The sequence below is a fragment of the Rhodamnia argentea genome, chromosome 5 (genome assembly GCF_020921035.1).
Source record: "Rhodamnia argentea isolate NSW1041297 chromosome 5, ASM2092103v1, whole genome shotgun sequence".
NCBI lineage: Eukaryota > Viridiplantae > Streptophyta > Magnoliopsida > Myrtales > Myrtaceae > Rhodamnia > Rhodamnia argentea.
In genome coordinates, this window is record NC_063154.1 from 32012005 (window position 1) to 32035310 (window position 23306).

Genomic DNA, 23306 nt, shown 5'->3' on the forward strand with positions numbered 1-23306 from the left:
CAGGGGAAAAAGAGCAAAGACATCGATGACTGGATTATGGATGGAATTGAAGATTTTAATTGAAGCTGTTACAATTCCCTCAAGCGCAGCTTAAAAGGAAGCCACAAAAGTTTCAATTCGTATTGGCCTTCGCAAGTGGCGTGAAGCGGCATGTCCAATATTAATCTCAATCAAATAACTCCGGTACTCACCAGCTTTGAGACTTTGAACACAATATCATCTCCATCGACTAGCATGAAATACGCAGAGATCTCCCTACACAGACTTGTTTCTCTCGCGAATGCTCTCATACGGGCAGAGAAGAAGGCCACATGCTTGTGTGGAAAGCTCCTTTATCTTCACCGGCCACAATCTGCACTCCCAGGTGCAAGGGAAAAAACGGAATTTAAAAAGGGAGCCCTAGCTGAAGAAGACGACGATTGAGGAAGGTTTTACGAAAAGCAGGTTCCGTCTTCAACTAATTGACACGCAATAAGACATGAAAATGGGAAGAAATTCTGGCATACCGGAGAAATGACGTGTGAAGGAGCGTGCGTATGGACTGTCTAGACTCGGCGGTGCCATATCCGGCATCGCGCTTTCGTCTTCTCTCCAGCAACGATGACGAAGAGCAGAAACCATGCTCAGCTCGCGCGAAGAATCCTTTGCAGGGATGGAGGCGAGATCCGATGTGGTGGGTTGATGATAACGTCGCCTGACCGAAGCAAAGAAACGAAAGATGAAATTATCTCTCATCTTCATTCGACTTTTCTTGTTCCTCTCGGGGGGGTCAAAGGGAAAATGAAAATTGGGAAAGAAATCAATTTCAATTGGATCCACTTTTACCTCATTTTTTTATTGCGCATATGTATTTGTTTATGCCGACAACTTTTGTATGGCTCTATTGAGATTACCCTCCCACTTCCGTCGCCAGTCGTATCCAAACAGAGTCCCATCACTTAGTCTTGGCGTGCTTAGCCTACCCTTAGAAAAGATCTTCATTTTGGGGCACTCTTCCACTTTAATACACCACAAGTATGGAAACCTCAAGATGCAACTTGTCGTGGAGGAGAAGCATTCTAGGCTTGGCATATTTTTGAGTTTCAATATATGAAGATTCCTAAAAGAAATCACTTTTATGTCTTCATTTTCATCTTTTGCCACTACTTCTTTCATTCTTTCACATCCTATTATAGTCATCGTCCAAAGATGCACCAAATTTGTGATCGCGGAAGCTGTCCCTAGATGTACCAATCTAGAGGAATTATTCACCACCAACTCCGTCAAATTCCAAAAGGATGTCACGGCCGGAAATAGTACCGTCAACTCGGGACAATCCCGGACCTCAAGTGTTTTGATGCTCAGAAGAATTTTGGACACTAAACAGTCTTCCCTCCACACACGCTTTAACTTGTGTAGCTTGCTCAACTTAAGTTTTCTTAAACTTTCAAGCACTGGATGTTTTCCCTCGTCAACAATCCCTCCGACGGGGAATATATCTTCAAAAGAGCTACGGAAGATCTCAAGACTTTCCATATTCTGAAATCTCTCTAATAGGAAACTAGGAGGAAAGGTGGCCTTTTCATCATGGAAGCATGCCAATGTTAGTGCTTTTGGCTTGCCAAAGATGTCATCGGGAAATTTCCCATTTTGTATCATCTGAATATCCTTAGCGACTAATAAAAGTCTCTCTAAGTTGGAAAAGTCCTGTCAAATTGCCAATGCAACATGAGAAATAAATTCAACAAAGGTTCATCAATAAGTGAAGTGCTGTAAAACCTAAACCTAATTTAGATGATTCACATGAAAGGTGGTCATCTTCCTACGGTTCATTAAATCTCAAGAGCCTTGCATACAAGTCTTAAGGTTTTAAAGTCTCAAATAGAGACTGGTAACATTAAGTTGGTAGAGCGAATCTAAATTCAAGTGCCCTCTAGCTCTTTGTATTCATCTTTTATTAGAAATATCTTATCTTGGTAATAAAAGTTTATCATCTTTGGAAATATTGTAATGAGGTGCACTCATAATGTTTCTAAGAAAAATACGGGTTCCACAAACTTGATAGTGTGCTCATTTGCAAACTCATAGGTAGGGGGTTTCGTGATCTCCATAGTATTATATTCTTACGTGATTATGTAGCGGACATGAAATATAATGGGTGAATTAAAGAATTAAGTTAAAAAATAGTTTTGAGTTTATTTTTCTTAGAATTTGTAGAAAAAAATAGAGCATAAAAGTACAATGTAAGACGTGTCAACAATGGGGGGATCTCATGTGAAATCCTCATTGACTTCCCCAAGGAGCACCATTAGATAAGATCAGAATACGAACATATCGTGTAGTCAGCAAAAATCTGTTATCATTTTTGTAGTTCTACGTAATGGAATATCGTATGTGTTTCCACAAATGAAAAGTATACTTGAGATACTAAAAATATCTTATGTTGTCGACAAACTAATTGGCAAGACAGATCATATTTTTTGTACTATCATAACGTGACGTGATTACGTAGAGGACATGAGATTAGTGGGTACTTTAAAGAACTAAGTAGAAATGGAGGAAAAGCAGATGAAATCATACCCTCTCAAACGAAGAGTGCGCTTCTTGGTTTGAAAGGTCCTGTTGATCATCTCTCCGAGTCCACTTGCTCATGGATGCCGCAAAAGACAACATGTTCAATTTATCACAGTGGGTCACTCGCAACTCCTTCAAGAATTGCCAATTCAAAGTGGGCAAATTAGGGCAAAAGGTCTTGAGTTGTGGCATATCATGTAACACCAAAGAGGTTAGTTTTGGAAAAAGAACTCGAGCAATATTGGAGTGTCGAGTGTTGTCTCCATTAGCGACTATTTCCTCGATCCTACAAGATTCCACTCGAAGCTTCTCAAGTTGGGTTAGACTTGTAGCCACCCAATGCGGAAACAGATTTTCAAGGCTCTCGCAGTTTTTGGTCTTCACTTTCATAAGAGAGCCAAAAGTGAGAGTTTCTTGAGGATTGTCGGGCCATATTTTGCTTAAATTGTCCATGTGAGAGAGAACCATGTGCCTGAGCCCAAGAAATTGTACCTGCCATATTGAGAAAAATGATACAATGAGTGTGATCATATTGAATTGTGATCTCGAAGAACGAATTTCCAAAGTTCCCTAGCTCTCACAAATCATGAGATGCAAGAGCTTGCTAGTGACATAAACAGGGAGGGGCTAATTGATGCTTTCATTTCAGCTATGATAAATGCATTCAGATAATCACTAGTACATTAAGCATCCCTTTAATTGTTGGAAAGTTGCAATGATGAATATTAACATGCAGTTTGTCAGATTTGTTCACACTCATCAATAACAAAGTTGGTTGCGCTAATCTTTTCATGAGTTGAGAATTTCTTAGATTTATTTGCTTTCAAGGAATGAATGAACTTCAAGCACGGTTCAAAGCGGGTTTGACACACGTGCTTCAATTCGGTCGAGATTTGTATACATATTCTTCTTCTCTCTTCCTAATGTTGGCTCCAATGCCCCGCTGATGGGTGCAGTTCAAAAAAATTAAATTCCCTTTTTTTTTTTGTAAGGTTTAACTTCCCATTTTCATCTCTACTAGATTTAGAAAAATCCAGAAATTATTAACAAAAGCGAATCGGTTACATTATGTTAGTATCATGTGTACGGAAGTGAAAGTACTCTGTACTATGGTGTTTATTTGCTTGTTATAGCATGGACTTGGAAGATGATTATATATATATAGATCAATGGCTGAGATCAATATGCTTGTTAAAATTCATGACCCGCATAACAACAAAGCCAACCTCTATGGGAAAACTTCAAACCCCTCGCAAACGAACTTTCAAAATGGTATTTGTCTTAAATAAAAAAAAAAAAAGCCCTGAAATTGTTGATTTCGAAATAGTACTTGTCTTAAATCTTTGCCAACCAGCGACCACGTGCGTCTCACGTGCCATTTTACTCTCTAGGGCTGGGGGAATTTCGAAATTTGCTAGGTGTGCTTCTTTTGAATTTTCCCCTCCTACAATCGTAAAAAAAGGTGAAGTCTCCCCCGCTAATCACGCAATGAACCCCACCAAATCCGAGAAAGAAAGCTGGAAAAAAAAAAAAGAACAAGGAGAAACAAAGACGCGGGTCAAAGAAATGGGAGACAGAGCTTTTGGTCCAACCGTCCAACGCAAGAGTTGACAAAAAAGACTTTGCGCCATCTGAATTCCAACAGCTCTTTTTCCTTCTCTGTTTAATTATTATTATTATCATAGTCATTATTATCATAATTATTCCATTTTCTCAAACATTTTTTATAATCTAATACAGTACCACTACAATTGATTTGCAACTCGAGTCCAATACTATTCAATGCGTCTTTTCGTTACATAGATTATTTCTTCAAGTTTTGTCTTTATTATTTATGGAAATTTTTGTACTGGAAGAAAATTAATTCGAAATAGGCATGGGCAACATAACAACTTGAATAAATGACCTATGTTATGATCTTAGAAAAAGCAAATTGGCTCAATTTACTAGTTCTACATTGAGAAGATTCGGATCCAACCACTGGCAAAAAGTGGGTGTAAGAGGAAACCAATTTCTTATCCTTGATTGATGCCGTGTTCCGAGGATATTTTTTTTTACACAAACAAAAAACCAAAATCGGATGTTACATTGCTCTGGGACAAAAATTGTTTCATGTGACGCGTGCATTCATTTGACTAGATGATTTATTTGAAAAACAAAAGCATTGGATTTAGAAAAAGAGACTAACCTGTGGAGTGAAAAGTGAAGGCGTGTTATGGTCGATATCCATTGAAGACTGCCAAGTCAAACTTCTCATTTTGGGGCAGTGGGCAATCCTCGGATAATATAATTTGGGACAATTTAGCACATGATTCTTTCCCGATAGGAAACTAGTCAAATTGGGCAACGATTCCAGTATCATCCGACCGAGCCTTGGGAACATAATCTTCTCCATTGCGCTGCCCTGCCCTTCTTTCTCTTCGATCACTCCTTCCATTTGATCACACTCCTTTATTTCCATATATTCTAAATTGGCAAGGCACCAAGCCATTGATGGAGTGAAAGCATGTGTCAAGTTGCTGCATTTATAAAGAATCAAAGAAGATAGAGCATTGAAGCGCCTCGTTCCTTGAAGATCTTTGTTCCATAGTTGCCTCAACTTTGGTAGACCGATGAAGTTCAACTCTCGTAAGCGAGGTAGCACCCGAGTGCTTTCCATAGCCTCAAGCCCTTTAAGATCGAATATTTCTTCCAAAGATTCGCAATTGCGCACTTGCAAGCTCGTCATTTTCTCCAAAACAAGCATTAATTTGGATGGCATAGCATTGATAAATGAGGGACACTTATCCACCACCAGGGTTTTTAATTGCCAAGATGAATTGACGGGATTATGTTCGTTGTGCCACTTTCCAACGAGCTCGGGGAACTCAAACAGCCGCACAAACTCAGCCTTAGCAACCGTAGCCTGTCGGAAAATGCATCATTAAACGTAAAATTCTAGTTAGCCAAAAGCATTTACTTCGTCGTTGATCAAAAACAACCAATTGCACAAAATTTAGTAGCCGATGCATACCATTTCTTTAAACATATTTTGGATGGTCATGTTGAGGTTTTCATTCCAAAAATACTGGTACTCTGTTTGTCCAAACCGTCTAATCATATCTACTTTTACTCTATCCAGCTTTGGTGCCTCTATTGGCCCCTCGGAGAAGAACTTCATGTTGGGACATACATTCAAAATGACATCTTCCAAGAGAGGGAATATTAAAGCGCATCCACTTGAGCCGAAACATTTCAACTCTATCAACCCATCAAGCTCCATACATTTCAAATGATGGAAAGCCACTTCATGCCCCTCCTTACTTCCCTCGTCACTAATAACTTCCGTCAATATCCTGCAATTACTTATCCTCAATTTTGTGAGAGCCACCAAATTTTCAGCTATTGTCGGTGTAAACATACTTGATAACCCATCACAATCCGACACATTTAGAGCCTTCAAATGTTTGATTTGTCTTGAAAAGGGTAATATTACTTTTTGCTCTTGACTAGGGCTTTCCATGGCTTCCACATTGCTGCTTGGCTCTTCTAGATAAGATTCACGTATGACTAGCTCTTCCAAGTTGGTTAAACTCTCAACAAAACGACTTGTAGATGTTGCAGATTCCTTGGAGAGATGACAAAGCTCAAGAACTCTAAGCTTGCAGAAGAATTCTTCATCATGAAAATCCCCATGCCATATCTCCATCCGTTCGCATAAATCCAATTTGAACTCTTGGAGATTAGGGAATGTGCCCCGAGAGAATAATCAAATCAGAACTTAAAGCCGGCTTATTTAAAAGAGTACTCAGGTGTTATGACTTTAGTCCCGCATATCGCACACAATAACTGTATTTTAAAATGTTGAGTCTTATGTGATTCAACGGAAGGAAATGTTCCCACGTCAAAAGACCCATTATCACTAATCTTTTAAATTTGACTTGTAACCATATTAAACTTAACTCCTTACATCCACGTTTCTAAAGATATATCCGTTGTGAAAATAATGTCTGCATCAATTACGGTCACAATTGCACAAAGTTCGGTGATTAATGTCAATATTAACGTCACATCTTTCCGTTTTTAGCTTTGCATCGGTAATCTTTAATCCAAATTATACAACACACTTGTAGGATGGTAAGATCACAACACATGCCACGTGTTTTCATCTTTGAAGCATTTAGGAGAGAGCTAAACCATAAGAATCAGCCTAAATCTTAAATAAAATGGGATTAACGAAAATGCATTTGATTCGTCTGACAATGCGATGTTTCAATGTTGAAATATTTCTATGGTATCAAGGTGAGTCTTACAGTTTACATCTTCATATGTGGAGCTACTTGTATGAGATGCTTAGTTGTGGCCACAAGGATCACTTCAAATATCCACCATTGAATCAAAACAAATAATCTTGGGTCGTACCTTTTCTATCAAGAAGAGAGGTTGTTTATGACGTGGCATCTCATTCTCAATTTGGGTAGCAAGTATGTCTACTTTGTTACAGCCATCCACCCTCAAGGTCTTTAATGCTGGCCAATGGGAAGTATGTGTTCCGGTGTAGAGACACTTCAACTCTGTAAGATGCTCAAGTTGGAGGGAGGTTAACTTTGGGAAATCAAACCTGGGAACTCTTACTCCTTCTTCCTTCTCGATGAGTTCTGCAATGCCACATTCACGGATCTCCAGCTCCTGAAGTTGTGTTAGGTCTCTAACTATCGAGGCTGGAAATAGAGAGGTGAGGCTCTTGCAGGAGGAAATGCGAATAGAATGTAGACACTGGAATTTAACTTGATGGTGGAGTTCCTTATCCCATACACACTTTAGCTTATTGCATTGATACACACAAAGCGATTTTAGCTTGGGGAAAGAATACGCAGCAGCTTGAATGCCCCATACCATCTTGATGTTATCCACGCTAGTGATGTCTAATGTCTCCAAGCTAGGAAATGCAACCTGCGGGTATTCGCTCGCAAAATTGGTGATTCAGTAGAATTACGATTCATGAACTTCCAAGATATAAATATAAATGAGTGTCAAAATGTAAATTATGAATACACAAAATTGATGATTCTGTCTCAATTTTAAAAGATTAAGATTATCTATCAAAGTCGGCGTATTAATCTTGTGGGAGGGCCCATTTTCACAGCCCCTTTGGCTGCATAGGCAACATTTTAGGTGAACGGCTTATATTGCTTTCCATTGAAACGTTCTTCCGCTATCCACTCAACGAGTCGGATGACTCAGCCGAAATGTATTTTATTTCTTTAACAAGAGTTTCATAAGAATGGTCTTGCAGTGCATGCGATAACTCAAAGGGGTGATTTCCAAAAGCCCCGGACCACGACCCTAATTGCGCCACTTCCTTCGATCATGGGGAAAAAGAAGAAGAAGAAGAAGATATTGTATATGAGAGGTTGCTGAGAGTTTTAAGTTTCTTCTAAATCTCGGAAAGCTTTTACAAATCCTGTTCTGCAATTGTATTACCCATTCATGTTTTGTGCAGATACCACGAGAGATATTCTACCATCTTTATGGAAACTATTTTCAGAGAAATTAAAAATAGGAAATTGCGACTCATAAAACATGTCAGCAACTTTCAACACTCGTGCTTGTACACTGCTCGTTTTCTTTTAAAATTTTATAACCGAAGCACACTTTAAAAGTAATTTAGTTAGTTTTTATTTTGGCTATGCTTTGTCTCTTGCATATTTTAATCCTTTTGTTATATTTAATATTTTGACGTAACGTTACGCATCGGGAATGCAAGAGTTTCTGATGCTTCCATTCCCAACCCTTTTTCCTCCATCATGATCGCTTCCATCTTCTTGCAATTGCTTACACTTAGTTTTCTCAGGTTTATGACAGATTTAACCATGGATGGGAAGAACATAAAACCGAGGTTACCCGAGCCGCTGATTTCTAATATCTCCAATCTCGAAAAGTCAACCCGCGGTAGTCACTCACGGAATAAGAGATTAAACATAATTATGAACTTAGGGGCTTCCAAGATGTAAATATAGATGAGTACCGAGGGGTGGGGGGAATTACTGAGTTCAACAAAAAGGGAAAAAGAAAGAATGATTAAAAAAAAAAAAAGCAGAGTAAGAAAATCAAGATAATAATATCGTTTCTAGTTTACAGTCTTTCCTGTGGCAAAGAACTTGCAATGCGGAGCTTAATTTGATTAGTGAGCCGGTTTTATTCCGTCCGTAAAATAAAGCAAACCCAACGAAATATGCAATGCTTGGCCAGTGTGTCTAATGAGAAGTACTAGTACTCAGACATTAAGAGCGTGTAGGGCCCACAAATTGTATTTCCACGATTCTTTACCAACAAGGAAACTATCATATTACGAGAGTCTTGGGCCCCACTGATTTAAACAAGATATCAAATGCCAAAAGTCCATACAAATATATCTCTATCCATGCTGTACGCGTGAGTGAACACGCACGAAATTTTGTGCTCTTACAATTATGGAGCCTATGCAATGACTAAGTTCTTATTTAAGCACAATACACATAAAATGAAAAACGTGCATCAATTAGGTTAGCATATTATACATTTTTTTTGGGATAATAACAAAGTTAAGTAACTAGATTCAATGGAATCCATTTCAAAGGAGTATAAATAACTATGGAATCCATTTTGAAGGAGTATAAATAACTTTACTTATGATTTAATGCCAAAAACATCCCCTTCAATTTTGCTTTATGAAACCCAACTAATATCGATAAGCTTGCAGAATGTAAATTTAAAAGAACTCGCAACCTCTCTCACAAACTAAATTTACATGGATTTCATTCAATTAGTTGAATTTCTACTCAATTAGGAGAATCGGAAGATTTTGCTTTATCTAATTGCAAGGAAGGCATGAACGGACAAGGCAATTATGAAGAAAATAAACTGAACATAACAAAATGAATAGGCATCATAATATGTGCTACATCTAATTAGCAAAGGGAGGAAAAAGTAATTAACAATTAATCTTCTTTTAATAGAAAGTTACCTGTCGTCCATTGAAGAATGCAATTTGAGTGCCAACTTGGTCGTCTGATGTACTACTCGAAGGAGACAAACCGCCGGTGATAAAATTCTGGATATTTGGCAAGTTACGCAATTTCAATACGCGCAATTTAGGCAACTCAAATTTTCCACGATCATCATCAACCTCTACAATCCCCTGCATTAACTTGCAATCGACAACTTCAATCTTTTCTAGATGTGGAAGTTGTCTCACCACTGAACAAGGAAATAGAACTTCCATCTTGTGGCAACCTTCAACTCGTACTACTTTTAATGCACGGAAGGACTCAGTGGAGATATGGTTGTGGTATATCTTCTCCAAATTGACGAGACGCTCGAGACCTAATGACTCCAACGTCTTAAAAGTGGGAAGGGAAGAGCAGTCGAGGATGTAATGGAGGGAGGAACTACCCTCGACCTCTAGATGCTTTAATTGTGAAAAACCTTCTTGGGATAACCGGCAGATACTTTGCTCAATTCCGTTCAAATTTTTCAAAAACAGATTGTCGGTTTTGCGCAAGACACTTTGTATGCATTTTTCCTGAAGAATATCGCTTTTTGAATTCAACTCCAGCTCCAATGTCCTCGATCCTTTGTACTCTCTCCAGCGCCATGCAGCACCTATTCGGATTTTGTACTTGGTTAACTTCTCCACATCTAGATCCCTTGGGAGCGCACTTGGATTGCGAATGAATACATGCAGAGTGCGGAGATTCTTCATGTTATTCAATTCAATAAGATCGGCATTTGTTGCTGGAGTTTGCTCCACGGCATTCCACTGATCAAAGCTACGATCTATGTACAACTCCTCCAAGTTGGTCAAGCTTTCAAGTACACCCGGTTCAATTATCTCAAGATTTGAACATAGGATCAATTCTAACAACCTGAGCTCTACCAATTGCCCAATTTCTTTTGGCAATCGCTGAATTTTGGAGTTCACAATGCTGAGAATCTGCAACTCTTTTAGATCGCCAAGAATGGCCACATCCTCAAATGAACAATTCTTAAGGCACAGGGTGTGTAAGTTCACCAAGAATTGAAACGGCCGAGGAGAGCAAGTGAGACGTATGCTAGTAAGATTTAAGACCATGAGATTCCTCATGGAGTTGAAATATGAATCTGGGATATGAATAGAACCGTTGTTTGTGGACAGCAAAAGGATGCGCAATTTGGGGCAATTTAATTCTTGTGGAAGCTCTTTCATGCTGGAAAAGCACATTGCCTCACAACTTTCGAGCTTGTTCTCCGGCGACTCTGTTAATGGCTTCACTTTATCTTCCAACACGAGAAGAGGGTGCTGATCTCTCGAAGAGACAGAGGCAACAAACTCGCGAACTAAGTCATGTATCTTGAAACCACCAACGTCTTCGCTATCTAACAGAAGGGCGGAGGCCTGAAGAGCACGGATATGTGTGTGCAACCTATCTCTAGCTTGTTCCATTCTGCTGACTTGTTGAAAGAACCCCAAACCGAAGCCGTACCTCACCAAGTTTTCAAGAGAGGGCTTGGAGACACTGTAAACAACGCAGAGTCGCAATAATGCCTTAGCCTCATCTTTTAATTTATCATAACTCCATTCCAACATGTCATCTATCAAACTATTGATTTCTTCACGGTTAAACTTCTCCATGTTTCTCAAAGCGTCCCTCCATTCAAATAATTCAGCATTTTTAAAACGTTTTGCCATTGCAACAATCAGGAAAGGCACACCTGCACATCTGTGGAGTGCTACTTCCACCCAGGGCTTGAACTCGTTATCGTGAACTTTGTCTCCCACCGTTCTCTCAAACAAAGCTCTTGCCTCTTCCTTCTCCAGCCCACGAAGGGGGAACTCCCTGTCGCAGCCCATTTCCCTTTGCAAAAGATGTTGATCTCTCGACGTCAACAACAACTTGCATCCTATGGCTTTGTTGTCATGTCCGCAAGGAATGCCGACTGATTTCAAGTCCAGCTTCTCCCAAAGGTTGTCCAGTATTATGAGGACCTTCTTTTTCTCCCTCTCCTCTTCTTTCAACCTCCTGTGCAGAAGTTCCGCTCGCGCACTGATAGTCTCTTTGTTTTTTATGTCAGTAAGACCCAAGGCATCCGCAATATCTCCTTGAATCGTATGGATGTTTGGATTTTTCGACACGTCGGCCTTAGCGACCCAATCAAACGACCTCTCTTCGATTAGTATCCTTTTGACATCCTCCAAAAGGGTGGACTTGCCCACCCCGCCCATCCCGTAAACCCCGACCACGCTCTTGCTGTTATCAGCAAGAGCGTCCATGATGTTCCGTATCATCGAAACTCTGGATTCGAAGACGCCATGGTCCCTAAGCTTAACGGACATCGAGGCAGATAAAACGGAGGCCGTCGCATCATTGCCTTCTCTCCTGGCAGGACCGCTGAAGTAGATCTCCTTGTTACTGTTTGCTTGAATGAGATTCATAATGTCATCGGTCATGTGCTTGGCCTTCCTGCTGAACTGATAGCGACAATTGGGGTCTGGAAGAGTCCCACGGCAGCATGTCTTGCTCGCCTCTTCAAATTCGCCCAACAGGCCTTGCGCCTCCCTCAAGGCCGCCTCAGCACTTGCCAGAAACTTTTCGACCCATTCGTGGGTTTTCCGAAGATTGTTTGTGGCCACTTCCGCGGCATTGCGGACCCTGGCAAGCTCGTGCTCCAGATTGTTGGTTTCCCTCCGAAGATCGCCGGCGTATCTCGTGGAGCACGTGACGTATTCGAATCGACGCTTGATGGGAAAAAACACGATCTTGAAGGCATCCCATGCAATTGAAACGACACAATCGGCACACATTTTTCTTTGATTTTTTGTCCGAGAAACAAAGAGCGCGAAAATAGAGAGAGTGATGTGATGAAAAGGAGCAGCAGATAATGAAGAAGAAGAAGAAGCAGCCGAGGAGGAAGAAGAATGGTTGTGCGGAGGAGAAGAGGGAAACAGAGCAAGGGCGATGGGAGAAGGAAGGGGAGCAAGAAAGAAACAGAGAATTGAGTGCAAATGAGGAGAAGAGCGAAACAGAGCAAGAACGGTGGATGGGAGACGAAGAAGGCCAAGGGATTTCAGTTAAAAAAAATGAGGATGCAGGAAAGGGAGCAAGAACGAAACAGAGATTTGAGGGCACATGAGGAGAAGAGCGAAACAGAGCAAGAACGACGGGAGACGAAGAAGGCCAAGAGATTTTGAGTGCAGATGAGGATGAAGGAAGGGGAGCGACGAAGACAAATCTATTTTAGCGAAAAAAGGAAAGGCCTGTAATCTAACCTTAGTTAATATCTTAACTAAACATCAGTTAATTACTTAGGTTGCTGCTTGGTAGAACACTGCTGCAACTCGAAACTGACCAAAAACACGAATCAATAGGGCAACATGTGTAACACGATTCGACAAAACAAAAAATTGTAACACAATATACTTAAATCATCAATTAATTGTCATAACCTTTTAAAAGTGTTTTATCTCAAGTGTCATGTCACGTTCAAATTTTCAGCATTTAAAATTATTATACTTAAGTGATCAATTGAAAGATATGACAATCAAGTCATAAATACTAGTCAATGGGCATGGAATATATCATTTTCCAGCATAGGCTCAAACCACGAGAAATAAATGGGAGATGGGTGGAGCTCCTAAACCTAACCTTAGTTTAACCTTAACGAAACACCAGTCAATTCCTTGGGCATAGAAAATTGATGATTTTCTGCATTATTACTCTTTTACTGGACCAGTCACTACCATCAATGTCTATGCCTCCATCCTTTCCTCGACCGTAAATAGACAGATATTAATGAATTATCTATCATTTCATCATTTGCCACCGCAAATAGCCCTTTCGTCCTTTTTCCACTGCTAATATGCTAGTCATAATCCATCCACTCAGCTTGCCCTCCACTGTTAATGGACAACCTTTGATTAGCTACTAGTCCTAAACCTGATCCTTGCACGGATCAACGAGATCATATTTAAAATATAGAAGTAACATTACAATTAAGCAAATTTATAGATTAGACTGTCAACCTAACTTCAGTTAGAATTGTTAGGTCAAAACTTCTACCTAAATTAAACGTTTGCCGTTCTTTATTTTCCTGGTCTCTCATTCCGATTGAAGTTTCCCCCTTTCCTTTCAAATGTTTGGGTCTATTTGGAGTCTTTCACTTTTAACATTCACTTTTCAAATATTGCAGTCATCCCAAATCGGTTTTAAATTTTCCAAAGACATGCAATTATTGACAAGTAAAGATATGCGGGTTTTCATCATTGACGAACCTAATTTTTCTCTCGTTTTCGAAAGACGGGGAACGAAAAAAATCAGCAACATTTTCCTGAAAAGCTTTGGTTTATAATAAACGGCTGAGTTTTAATACTAGGGAAAAAAGAGAAGATGGGAATGGATGGAGCTACACTTGGGAAGTTGAATGGTAAGCAGACAGCCCCGACGTACACACTCGCCAAAAGGTAAAAATACAAAGAGAGATCACTGCACAAGTCGGTCACCTCCATCCAGGGATAGAAATGGATGATTTTTTTGCAATTTTGTTGTTCCTTGATCAGTCACCGTCACTGATGTCCAAGTCTCCAGGTCTTTCCTTCTACTGCTCATGGAAAACCATCTAGAAAGACTGCTTCAACTAGGGCAGTTGTGGGAGAGGGAGAGGGAGAGAGAGAAATAGAAAGAGAGAGTAATCGGGGGTAGTGGTGGGAGCTTAGACATGGGATAATCATTCTGTTTATATATATTTTTTATTTTTTATTTTATTTTTGAGAATAGATTTAGAATAGAAATTCGTTTGTACATATTTTTATTTATTTTTATTTTTTGAACAAATTTTTAACTCAGAAGTAGGTTTGGAATAGAAATAACAAGTACAAATTATCTATTTTTCTATTTTTGCAACAAAAACAAAAATAAAAACTCTTCTTGTCATCAATGTCCATCCGCCAATCACAATTCACCAGTCGCCTGACCGCCATCCGTCGATCTCCAATCATTGGTCATCGATCACCATGGTAATTTTATGATCTTATTAAATAAATTTTTATTTCAAAAATAAAAATTTTGTATCATCATTAAACGCATCTCTTTATTAAAAATTGTTTTAGGAAGTGAACGGGGATCATCCATGGTGACACGAAAGTCCCCCTTCTAGAAATGAATGGCTTTTCTGCATTTTACTACGGTTGCTTTACTTGACCAGACACCATCACTAGTGTCCACCTCCACTTCTTTTCGTCCCTCACTACTGGACAAGCATCTGAGCATACGTAAGATTGCTGTAATTAGGATAATTGTGACTCTGAGAGAGAGAGAGAGAGATTAAATGAGAATAGTTGGGGGAGCAGTGATGGCACTTGAAGCGACAACTTCCTCTTGGCATCCACTTTGAGAATTAAAGAGCCGGGGAATCTCCATGATTTGCCAATGTAAAGATTATATAATGAACGTCAATTTTTGATAGCGTTCTCCTTATTGGTACATTATACTTAGACTAACTTAGACCCTTACATCTCACTAGTATCAACCATTAATTGAAAATGAATCTTGACTTTTCATGTATTATCTTTTCTAGATTTGTTGATAGAAAGCCGCTCAAGTTGAGGAGTCCTTTTAAGTGAAAAAAAATCTCAGTTCACAAAATAAGGAAAAAGTACACTATAAGTGCCATAACTTTTGTACGGTGTTCATTTGAGTGTCATAACTTTCAAAACGTTCACTTAAGTGCCATAACTTTCAAAAATCGTTTACTTTAGTGCCATGTTAACGTGGACGACGGAAAAGATGACATGACACGCCGGGAAAGTTACTATAACACGCCGGAAAATAGACGTAGCACATCGGAAAAGTTGCTGTAGCACTCAAGTGAACGATTTTGCTCCGACATAGCACTTAAGGGAACGATTTTTTGAAAGTTATGGCATTTAAGTGAACATTTTGAAAGTTATGACACTCAAGTGAACGCCGTACATAAGTTATGATACTTCTAATGTATTTTTTTCACAAAATAAAATTGAAGTTGTGTATTCTTTATTCCAATCACAATTATTAGATTAGAATGTGAAATATCAATCATAAAATTGCCATATGTTGAAATGGTTTGAATTTGATTGTTGTCTCTCTGTTCTTGCTCTTTTAAAAATTACCTATTGATATGAGTTTAATGTAAAATTTTCCTATTGTTCTCAAACATCGGCAATTTTCTTTGATTTTTCTTCTGACAAAGAAAAAGCTGAGTCTCGCACCAATAATGCAGATTGGACCCACTAATTCAGACTCGGATGGGCGCACATTTTGAGGATTGACTGGAACTCGATGGTACATCCAGGTCAACAGAGCTCACAGCGACATGTGCTTGCTGACTGTGCACATCATGCACGAATCAAAAGGCAACCAAAAAAAAAACAAAGAGACAGAGGAAGAACAACGGAAAAGAAGGAAGGAGGAGAAGAAAGAGTGAGACAGAGCAAGAACGAAGAGGGACGAAGAAGGCGAAGAGATTTGAGTGCCAAAAAAAAATATGTAAGAACAATAAAAGCTTTCATGATTCCTCCGCATATTTTATTGCCAAAGATCTCGTGATAGCCATGTTGGCTTATCATTAATCTATTGATTTATTTCAATATTGTAGCCAAAATCTCTTGTGCTTGCCGCTTCACTTTCTTCTATTTATCTTTTTTTTATTATATTAAAAGCATCTTTATTAATGGTGGAGTCGAGAGGGAGATGGGATATCCCGCTATTTAATATCTAGTACAATTATTGCATCTTCTGGGCAGGAGCAACATGCAAAGCTATTTTCCAACGAAAGAGAGCTCCATAATACAAAAGAGTACATACGGACCCCCACCTATGGCATGCATGGTTCAATCATGGAATCATAACTTTAGTAATGGTGTCATGGAAAATGAAAGCATAGATTAAGAGTGCTGAGTGCTATCACCAAATAATTCGCCGTGTAATGCTTATCGTCAATAGGAACTCATATTTTCAAGTACTTGCCCTTCATAAAAAAAAAATGCGATTCAATTTCACACCGGCTAAAAGATAGCAGTACGAGAAAAAATATGGCTTATAAAAAAACAATCGACATAACCAAACTTTTTAATTGCACATCGGACTTGGCATAGAATAAGATTAATGTAATTTAGTCATTCTCTTTTTGACAAGATGTGATGGATCTTCGGTTTTACCATACACGATTTGTCTTAATGCCCAAGAGTAGTAATTTGATTATTTCCCTCGATATATTCCTTGAAGAATGCAAAGAGAATTGTATGCCCGTATGCATATTTGAACAAGCAATGTATGAATGTGAAAGACCATAATATAAGCACACATAATGAGAAAAATAAGAAAGGATAGAAAAGATGAGCTATTTTGAGTTGAACAATTGTAAAATAATAAAAATAGAAAATATCAGCTCGACCTTGCCTATAACCATGGCTTAGGAAAATCCATCACACATAAGTGAAGGACGTTCCTAGTTGCCATCGGAGCCAAAATTTGAAGAAACAAATTTGTCTTTTTAAAAGAATGAACCCAATCATTAGGCATAGAAATAGATGATTTTCTGCATTATTATTTCTTTACTGGAGCCAAGCACATCACCAAAATCCATGTCTCCATCATTTACTTCACCACCGACAGATAAATATTGATGAGTAATCCGTCCTTTTGCCCTTTGCCATAGCAAATGGTCATTTCATGCTTTTCTACTGCTACTGTGTTACTGCTAATCCATCTTTTCATCATTATCTCTATCGAACAAACACTGATTAGGTACTAGTCTTAAATTTGCTCTGTGCACGGATGAATGAAATCATATTCAAAATATAAAAGTAACTTTATGACTAAGCAATGACCGCTGTACACGTTGATAGCCTCCGTCAAGATAAGAACGGTAGACTTCTAAACAATTTAAATGACTTTTTCTTCATTTTACTGTTTCTTGATTAGTGACCGTCGTTAATGTCTAAGTCTCCACATCCTTTCTTCTGCCGATCATGGACAACAATCTTAATATACCAAAGATTGCTTTAATTATGGCAGTTGTGGGAGATGAGATGGCCTTCGATGAGACAAGTCCCTCTTTGTGGAAATGAGTATCTTTTTCTACATTTTACTGTTCCTTTATTAATTTGTATCGTTAATGTGATAAATGATTGGAAAGAAGCTTTCCCTTCACTTCAATTAAACCGTAGTTGCATGAGGATATGTGATGTCCTAGTAAGAGTTAAAAGAGACGGGTGATCTCGACGATTAGCCAATGTAGAGATGTTCTCCTTGTTGACATTTTAGATTTACGCTAATTTAGACCCTTATATCTAATCAATATTAACCATTACTTGACAATAAGTCTTAACATTTCATGTATTATATTTAGCAGATTTGTTGGTAGAAAGCCTCTCTAGGCGATCATTTAAGTGGAAAATAGAGAAACTTGGTTCACAAAATAAAATTCAAGTTGTTTAATTGTTATGCTAACCATAATTATTAGATTAGAAGGTGAAATAATTATCATAAAATTGCCATATGATGATACGGTTGGAATTCTGTTAGTGTCTCTCTGTTCTTGCTCTTTTTAAAATTACTTCTTGATATGAGTTTAATGTAAATTTTTTCAATTATTCTCAAACGGCAGCTTTGATGGACAATTTTCTTTGATTTTCGAGAAAGAAAGAGCGGAGTCTCGCACCAGTAATGCATAGTGGACTTAATAATACAGACTTGTGAGGCATCGGGAGAGATGCCTTACATAGCACAAACAGTGTGCAAGGTGGTGTTGTGTCCACTTGAAGTCCTCATCTAACCTGTCGGAACTTTCGTCCTTTTCTCTTTCAAATTTCTTTAGGAGCTGCTTTATTTCCCATTGCCTAAACAACAGTCTGTCCTGGTGGTACATCAACGGAGGTCATAGGGACATGTGTCGGCATTGACCCGACAAAATAAAATTAGTCTCGTGCATTAGTCAACAAGGCAATAATAAAAATAAATGAATAAGGCAACATTTGACCCAAAAAGAAGAAGAAGAAGGAAACATGGGAAACAAAGCTGTCCTAGACACTTCAAACGTGTGCACCTTAATGATACTCAATAATGCTTCGTGAGTTGCTACGTATATTTTTAGCATAGATTTTGAAAAAAAAAAAAAGGTTTTCATTTGTTGAGAGCACACAATAAAAATTCGGCTTAGAGAGATTACCAAGAGAGAGTCCGAGTTTGATCTTGTCAACATATTAAATTGAATTCATCTTCACTTAAAAGTTTAAACTATAGAGTTATGGATCAATTTAAATATAGTAACTACCATACAATACACCAATCTTCTATGTGGTACTTCTTTAACACAATTCACACGTATATCTAAATATTATTCATTGCATTTTCCAAGAAATAGATGATGGCTCGAACTAGCTCCGGAGGAGGAAATGATAATTAATAAGGGATTTAGGCGTCGTAGTAATTGAATTTTTTGCAAACGTTGTCGGTAGGGCTTTGAATTCTTTTTTTTTTCTTCAATCAATTGTGTCTGTACATTGTATATTGAGTTTGTATTCTTTCAAATCCTCTTTGTCAAACATGCAAATGGAGTTGGTCATGATGTGGACTATATACATCGGATATCGTCTAATTACGGCGCCATGGTGTTAGAATATGTCACAAGTTTGAGCCCGAAGCAAAAATATAAATATTTCAATTTGGAAATTTCGTATTTTGATTGATATCACGTTAGTTAAAGAAAGTTCGAATTTGAATGTTCTTGGATATCTACAACTATACACTACGGAAACATATATTCTGCAATAATTATCATAAAATTCCATAGGATGATATGGTTGGAATTCTGTTAGTGTCTTTCTGTTCTTGCTCTTTTAAAAATTACTAATTGATATGAGTTTAATGTAAAAATTTCTAATTATTCTCAAACAGCAGCATCGATCGATAATTTTCTTTGGTTTTTCTTTTGAGAAAGAAAGAGCGGAGTCTCGCACCAATAATGCAGTATGGTGCCGTGTCCACTTGAAGTCCTCATCTAATCTGTCAGAACTTTCGTCCTTTTCTCTTTCAAATTTCTTAACGACCTGTTCCATTTCCCACTAACTAAACAATAGTTTGTCCCGATGGTACATCAACGGAGGCACAGGGACATGTGTCGGCATTGACCCACAAAATAGAAGTAGTTTCATGCAAGTGTCAATAAGGCAACATTCTTCACCAAAAAAAAAAAGGCAACATTTGACCCCAAAAAAAAAAAAAAAAATAAGGTAACCTGGGAAACAAAGCTGCTCTAGACACTTCAAACGTGTGCACCTCGAATGGTACTCAATAATGTCTTGTGAGTTTTTTTTTTTTTTGGTCCATTTTTAGCAAAGATTGAAAAAAAAAAGTTTTCATTTGTCAAGAGCGCGCGACAGAAATCCCACCAAACGACAATCCAAGTTTAACCGTGTCAATATATCAAATTAAAACATTCACTTAAAAGCTTAAATCATTGAGTTATGGATCAACTTAGATATATTAACTACTTCACAACACATCAATCTTTGATGCGGTATTTTTCTAACACAACTTACACGTATATTTAAATATTATTCATTGCATTTTCCAAGAAATAGATGATGGCTCGAACTAGCTCGGGAGGAGGATTTGATAATTAATAAGGGATTTAGGCATCGTAGTAATTGAATTTTTTGCAAATGTTGTCGGTAGGTCTTTGAATTCTTTTTTTTTCTTCAATCAATTGTGTCCGTACATTGTATATTTAATTTTTATTCTTTCAAATCCTCTTTGTCAAACATGCAAACGAAGTTGGTGATGATGCGGACTATATATATTGGATATCGTGTGATTACCGCGCCATGGGGAACCCAAGAAAAGGAAGGAAGGAGGAGGAAGAATGGTCGAGCTGGGAAGAAGAAAGAGAGAAACAGAGCAAGAACAAAGGAAAAAGTAGTAAAAAAAAAGCCATAAATCTATAATTGAACTAATTCAATCCTAAGCCTTTTTGCATTGATATTAATTGAGTCTAGCCAACTATAATTGATCAAAAATCACCGATGTAAACGCCGACCATCTTATGTGATACGACCGGCACTAATGTGGATGAAGTTAATATCATCAATCTATTGGTTTATTTTCCACGTTTGTAGCCAAAGTCTCGTGTTTGATGCTTCACTTTCCTCTATTCAGCAAAAGCATCTTTATTAAATGTCAAGTTAAAATTATTTTCTAATGACAGGGTTCTATAGAAGGAAAGAATATACATGCAGCCTTGTATTGCCGATTTGGATCGCCTAACATTGGAATTTTTGTGACATGCATGACATTACTCAAATCAAGCCATTCAAATTAAAATGAATGGCTTGATTTGAGCCACGTCATATGTTGAAAGGGAGGAAAAAATGTGGGCGAGAATTTTTTTGGGGTTTGAAAAATTTTGAATCCCAAACGTGGCTCAAATCAAGCTGTCTATTTTCATTTGGACGGTCTGATTTGAGTAATGTCACATTTATCACGAAAATCCCAATGTTAGGTTATCCGGATCCTCATATTGCACGCATGGTTCAGTTATGGAACTGTGGTAAAAATCCACAGCAGCCCTATTGGAATAATAGATTTAGTAATGATGCCATGGAGAATGAAAGCATAAACTCAGAATACTGAGTGCTATCATCAAATCATGTGCCCATGTCATGCTTTTCGTTAATAGGAACTCATACTTTTAAGTACCTGCCATTTGTAAAAAAAAAAATGCAATTTAACTTAACACTAGTTGTATAGCATTGTGAGAAAATATATGATTTATAAAACAACAAGCGACATCACCAAACTCTTGTGATTGCAGTTCGAACTTAACAGAGAATATGATAAATGTAATTTAATCATCGCCTTTTGGACAAGATGTGATGGATCTCCAGCTTCACCATGCACGATATATTTGGATGCCTAAAATTTGTAATTGGATTGTATCCCTTAATACAACCCATGAAGAATGCAAGGAGAATCGTCTGTCTACATGCATATATTTGAACAAGCAATGTATGAGTATGAAAGACCATAATATAAGCACATAAAATGAGAAAAATAAGAAAAGAAGGGCTACTTGGACTTAAACAATTGTAAAAATAAGAAATATAGAAAATATCAGCTTGACCTTGACTATAACCATGGTCCATGGCTTGGGAAAATCCATTGTGCATGAGTGAAGGATGTTACTTGTTGCCCTCGGATCCAAATTTTGAAAAAATAAATTTCTTTTTTTTTATGCATTAACACAGTCCTCATGAGAGCCAAATTGATCTCACTCTTTATATCAAGTGATTTTCACTTGGGACTCAAATGATAAATATTGAAATCCAAACATCATTCCGCCTAAATACTTTAATGGTGTGGAGTTTCTAATATGTGGAAATAGAGTTTCACGATGAAGGGAGGACATTAAATTAGAAAATCAAAATTGACAAGCGCATTTATCAATATACTCGAGAATTACGAAATGTATGAGGTTAAGATCGGGTCATGATCAATATGGAGACATGCCCAAGACTCTTCCATTTTCATCAAAGTTCAAGGTAATAGTGTTTTAGTATTGCAGAGGAAAATTGCATAATCGATTTTGGGCATATTGTAGAGAATGTAATTGAGTCTTAAACCTTTCAATTAAACCAATTTAGTCCGTACTCTTTGAGAAAAAGTGTAATCAAGTCCTCTTGGTCAAGTTTTGTTAGCTTCATATCCCCTGAATGACCCCGATTCAATTCGATATCTACGGGGCAAACCGGTCTGTTGACAGAAAATGCCTCGTCTTTTCTATATTCGAATTTGAATTTTAAATGTCACGGTTTTGATTATTATTATTTTTTCCCTTAAGGAAAACGGAAATCGAGTCCAAAAGAACTTGATCAATGCGTGGCATTTACGTGAACAGATTGGGACATGCGTGGGCATATTTGGAAGTCCGCTGAAAATTCGAAAAGGCAAAGACGTAAAGCTCCGGGAGCAAAAGCAGCACCACGTACAAAAAGTAGCCGTTGACACAGACGAAATTACGGTTATACCCTCACGCGTGATCCTCGGTCCCTGTGAATTGTGATGGCCCTTGGCCGATGATGAAGCTCGGGGATCGCGAATCCATGGCCGTTGATTGGCACCTGGGCCAGGTGGGGCCGGGCTGGGGCAGTGACGGGATTTCGTGGAGATGCGATACGGGGATAAGAGATAAAAATGTCGGCTTGTTTTGTCCAACTCGAAGCTGGCTTTAGGTTTTCTTGGAAGTGAAAAGACGTCGATGCCCTCGATCGCGACCGACGTCGACAGCAGTCCAGCCGAGGAGAACTAATGAATTTTCTTTGAGTTCAAACTGATACGTTCTTGGAAAAAAAATCAAGGAATCAACCGTCCACTGCTTTTGAAGAGATTCTCGTACTGCACAAGTTGCCATTAGACGATGAGTTATCGGCAATATTTGACACTGCTTTTGAAGTGCCCTTTGGAGTTTTAACTCTTTAATACTCAGATTCAATAGCTTCGGCAGGTACACACCAACAAAAGATTGATTAAATTGAAAAAAAAGACATTAGTTGATGGTGCTTAAATAATCTATGTGCTTAATCAATAACTAGTATCATACTTTGAAGGATTAATTATTCATCCATATGAAACGGTTTGTACGTTCTTGAAAAAAAGATTTCATCCAAAATTTCAGACAATTAATCTCGTTTCTTAAATGAGATTTCCTTTTACTTTCTCATGATC

The 23306-nt window shown here is 38.1% G+C and overlaps 1 protein-coding gene across 1 annotated transcript in view; it reads right to left on the bottom strand.

The window, feature by feature from the left end:
• Window positions 1-255: 255 nt before the first annotated feature.
• LOC115745815 overlaps window positions 256-23306 on the bottom strand; it is a 110828-nt gene continuing 87777 nt past the window's right edge. Inside the window, exons 8-12 of the mRNA XM_048279801.1 lie at window positions 4742-5458; window positions 2560-3045; window positions 1231-1686; window positions 507-694; window positions 256-352 (exon numbers count right to left, since the gene is read on the bottom strand). Coding sequence (XP_048135758.1) covers window positions 256-352; window positions 507-694; window positions 1231-1686; window positions 2560-3045; window positions 4742-5458 — 1944 coding nt within the window. The remainder of the gene's footprint in view (window positions 353-506; window positions 695-1230; window positions 1687-2559; window positions 3046-4741; window positions 5459-23306) is intronic.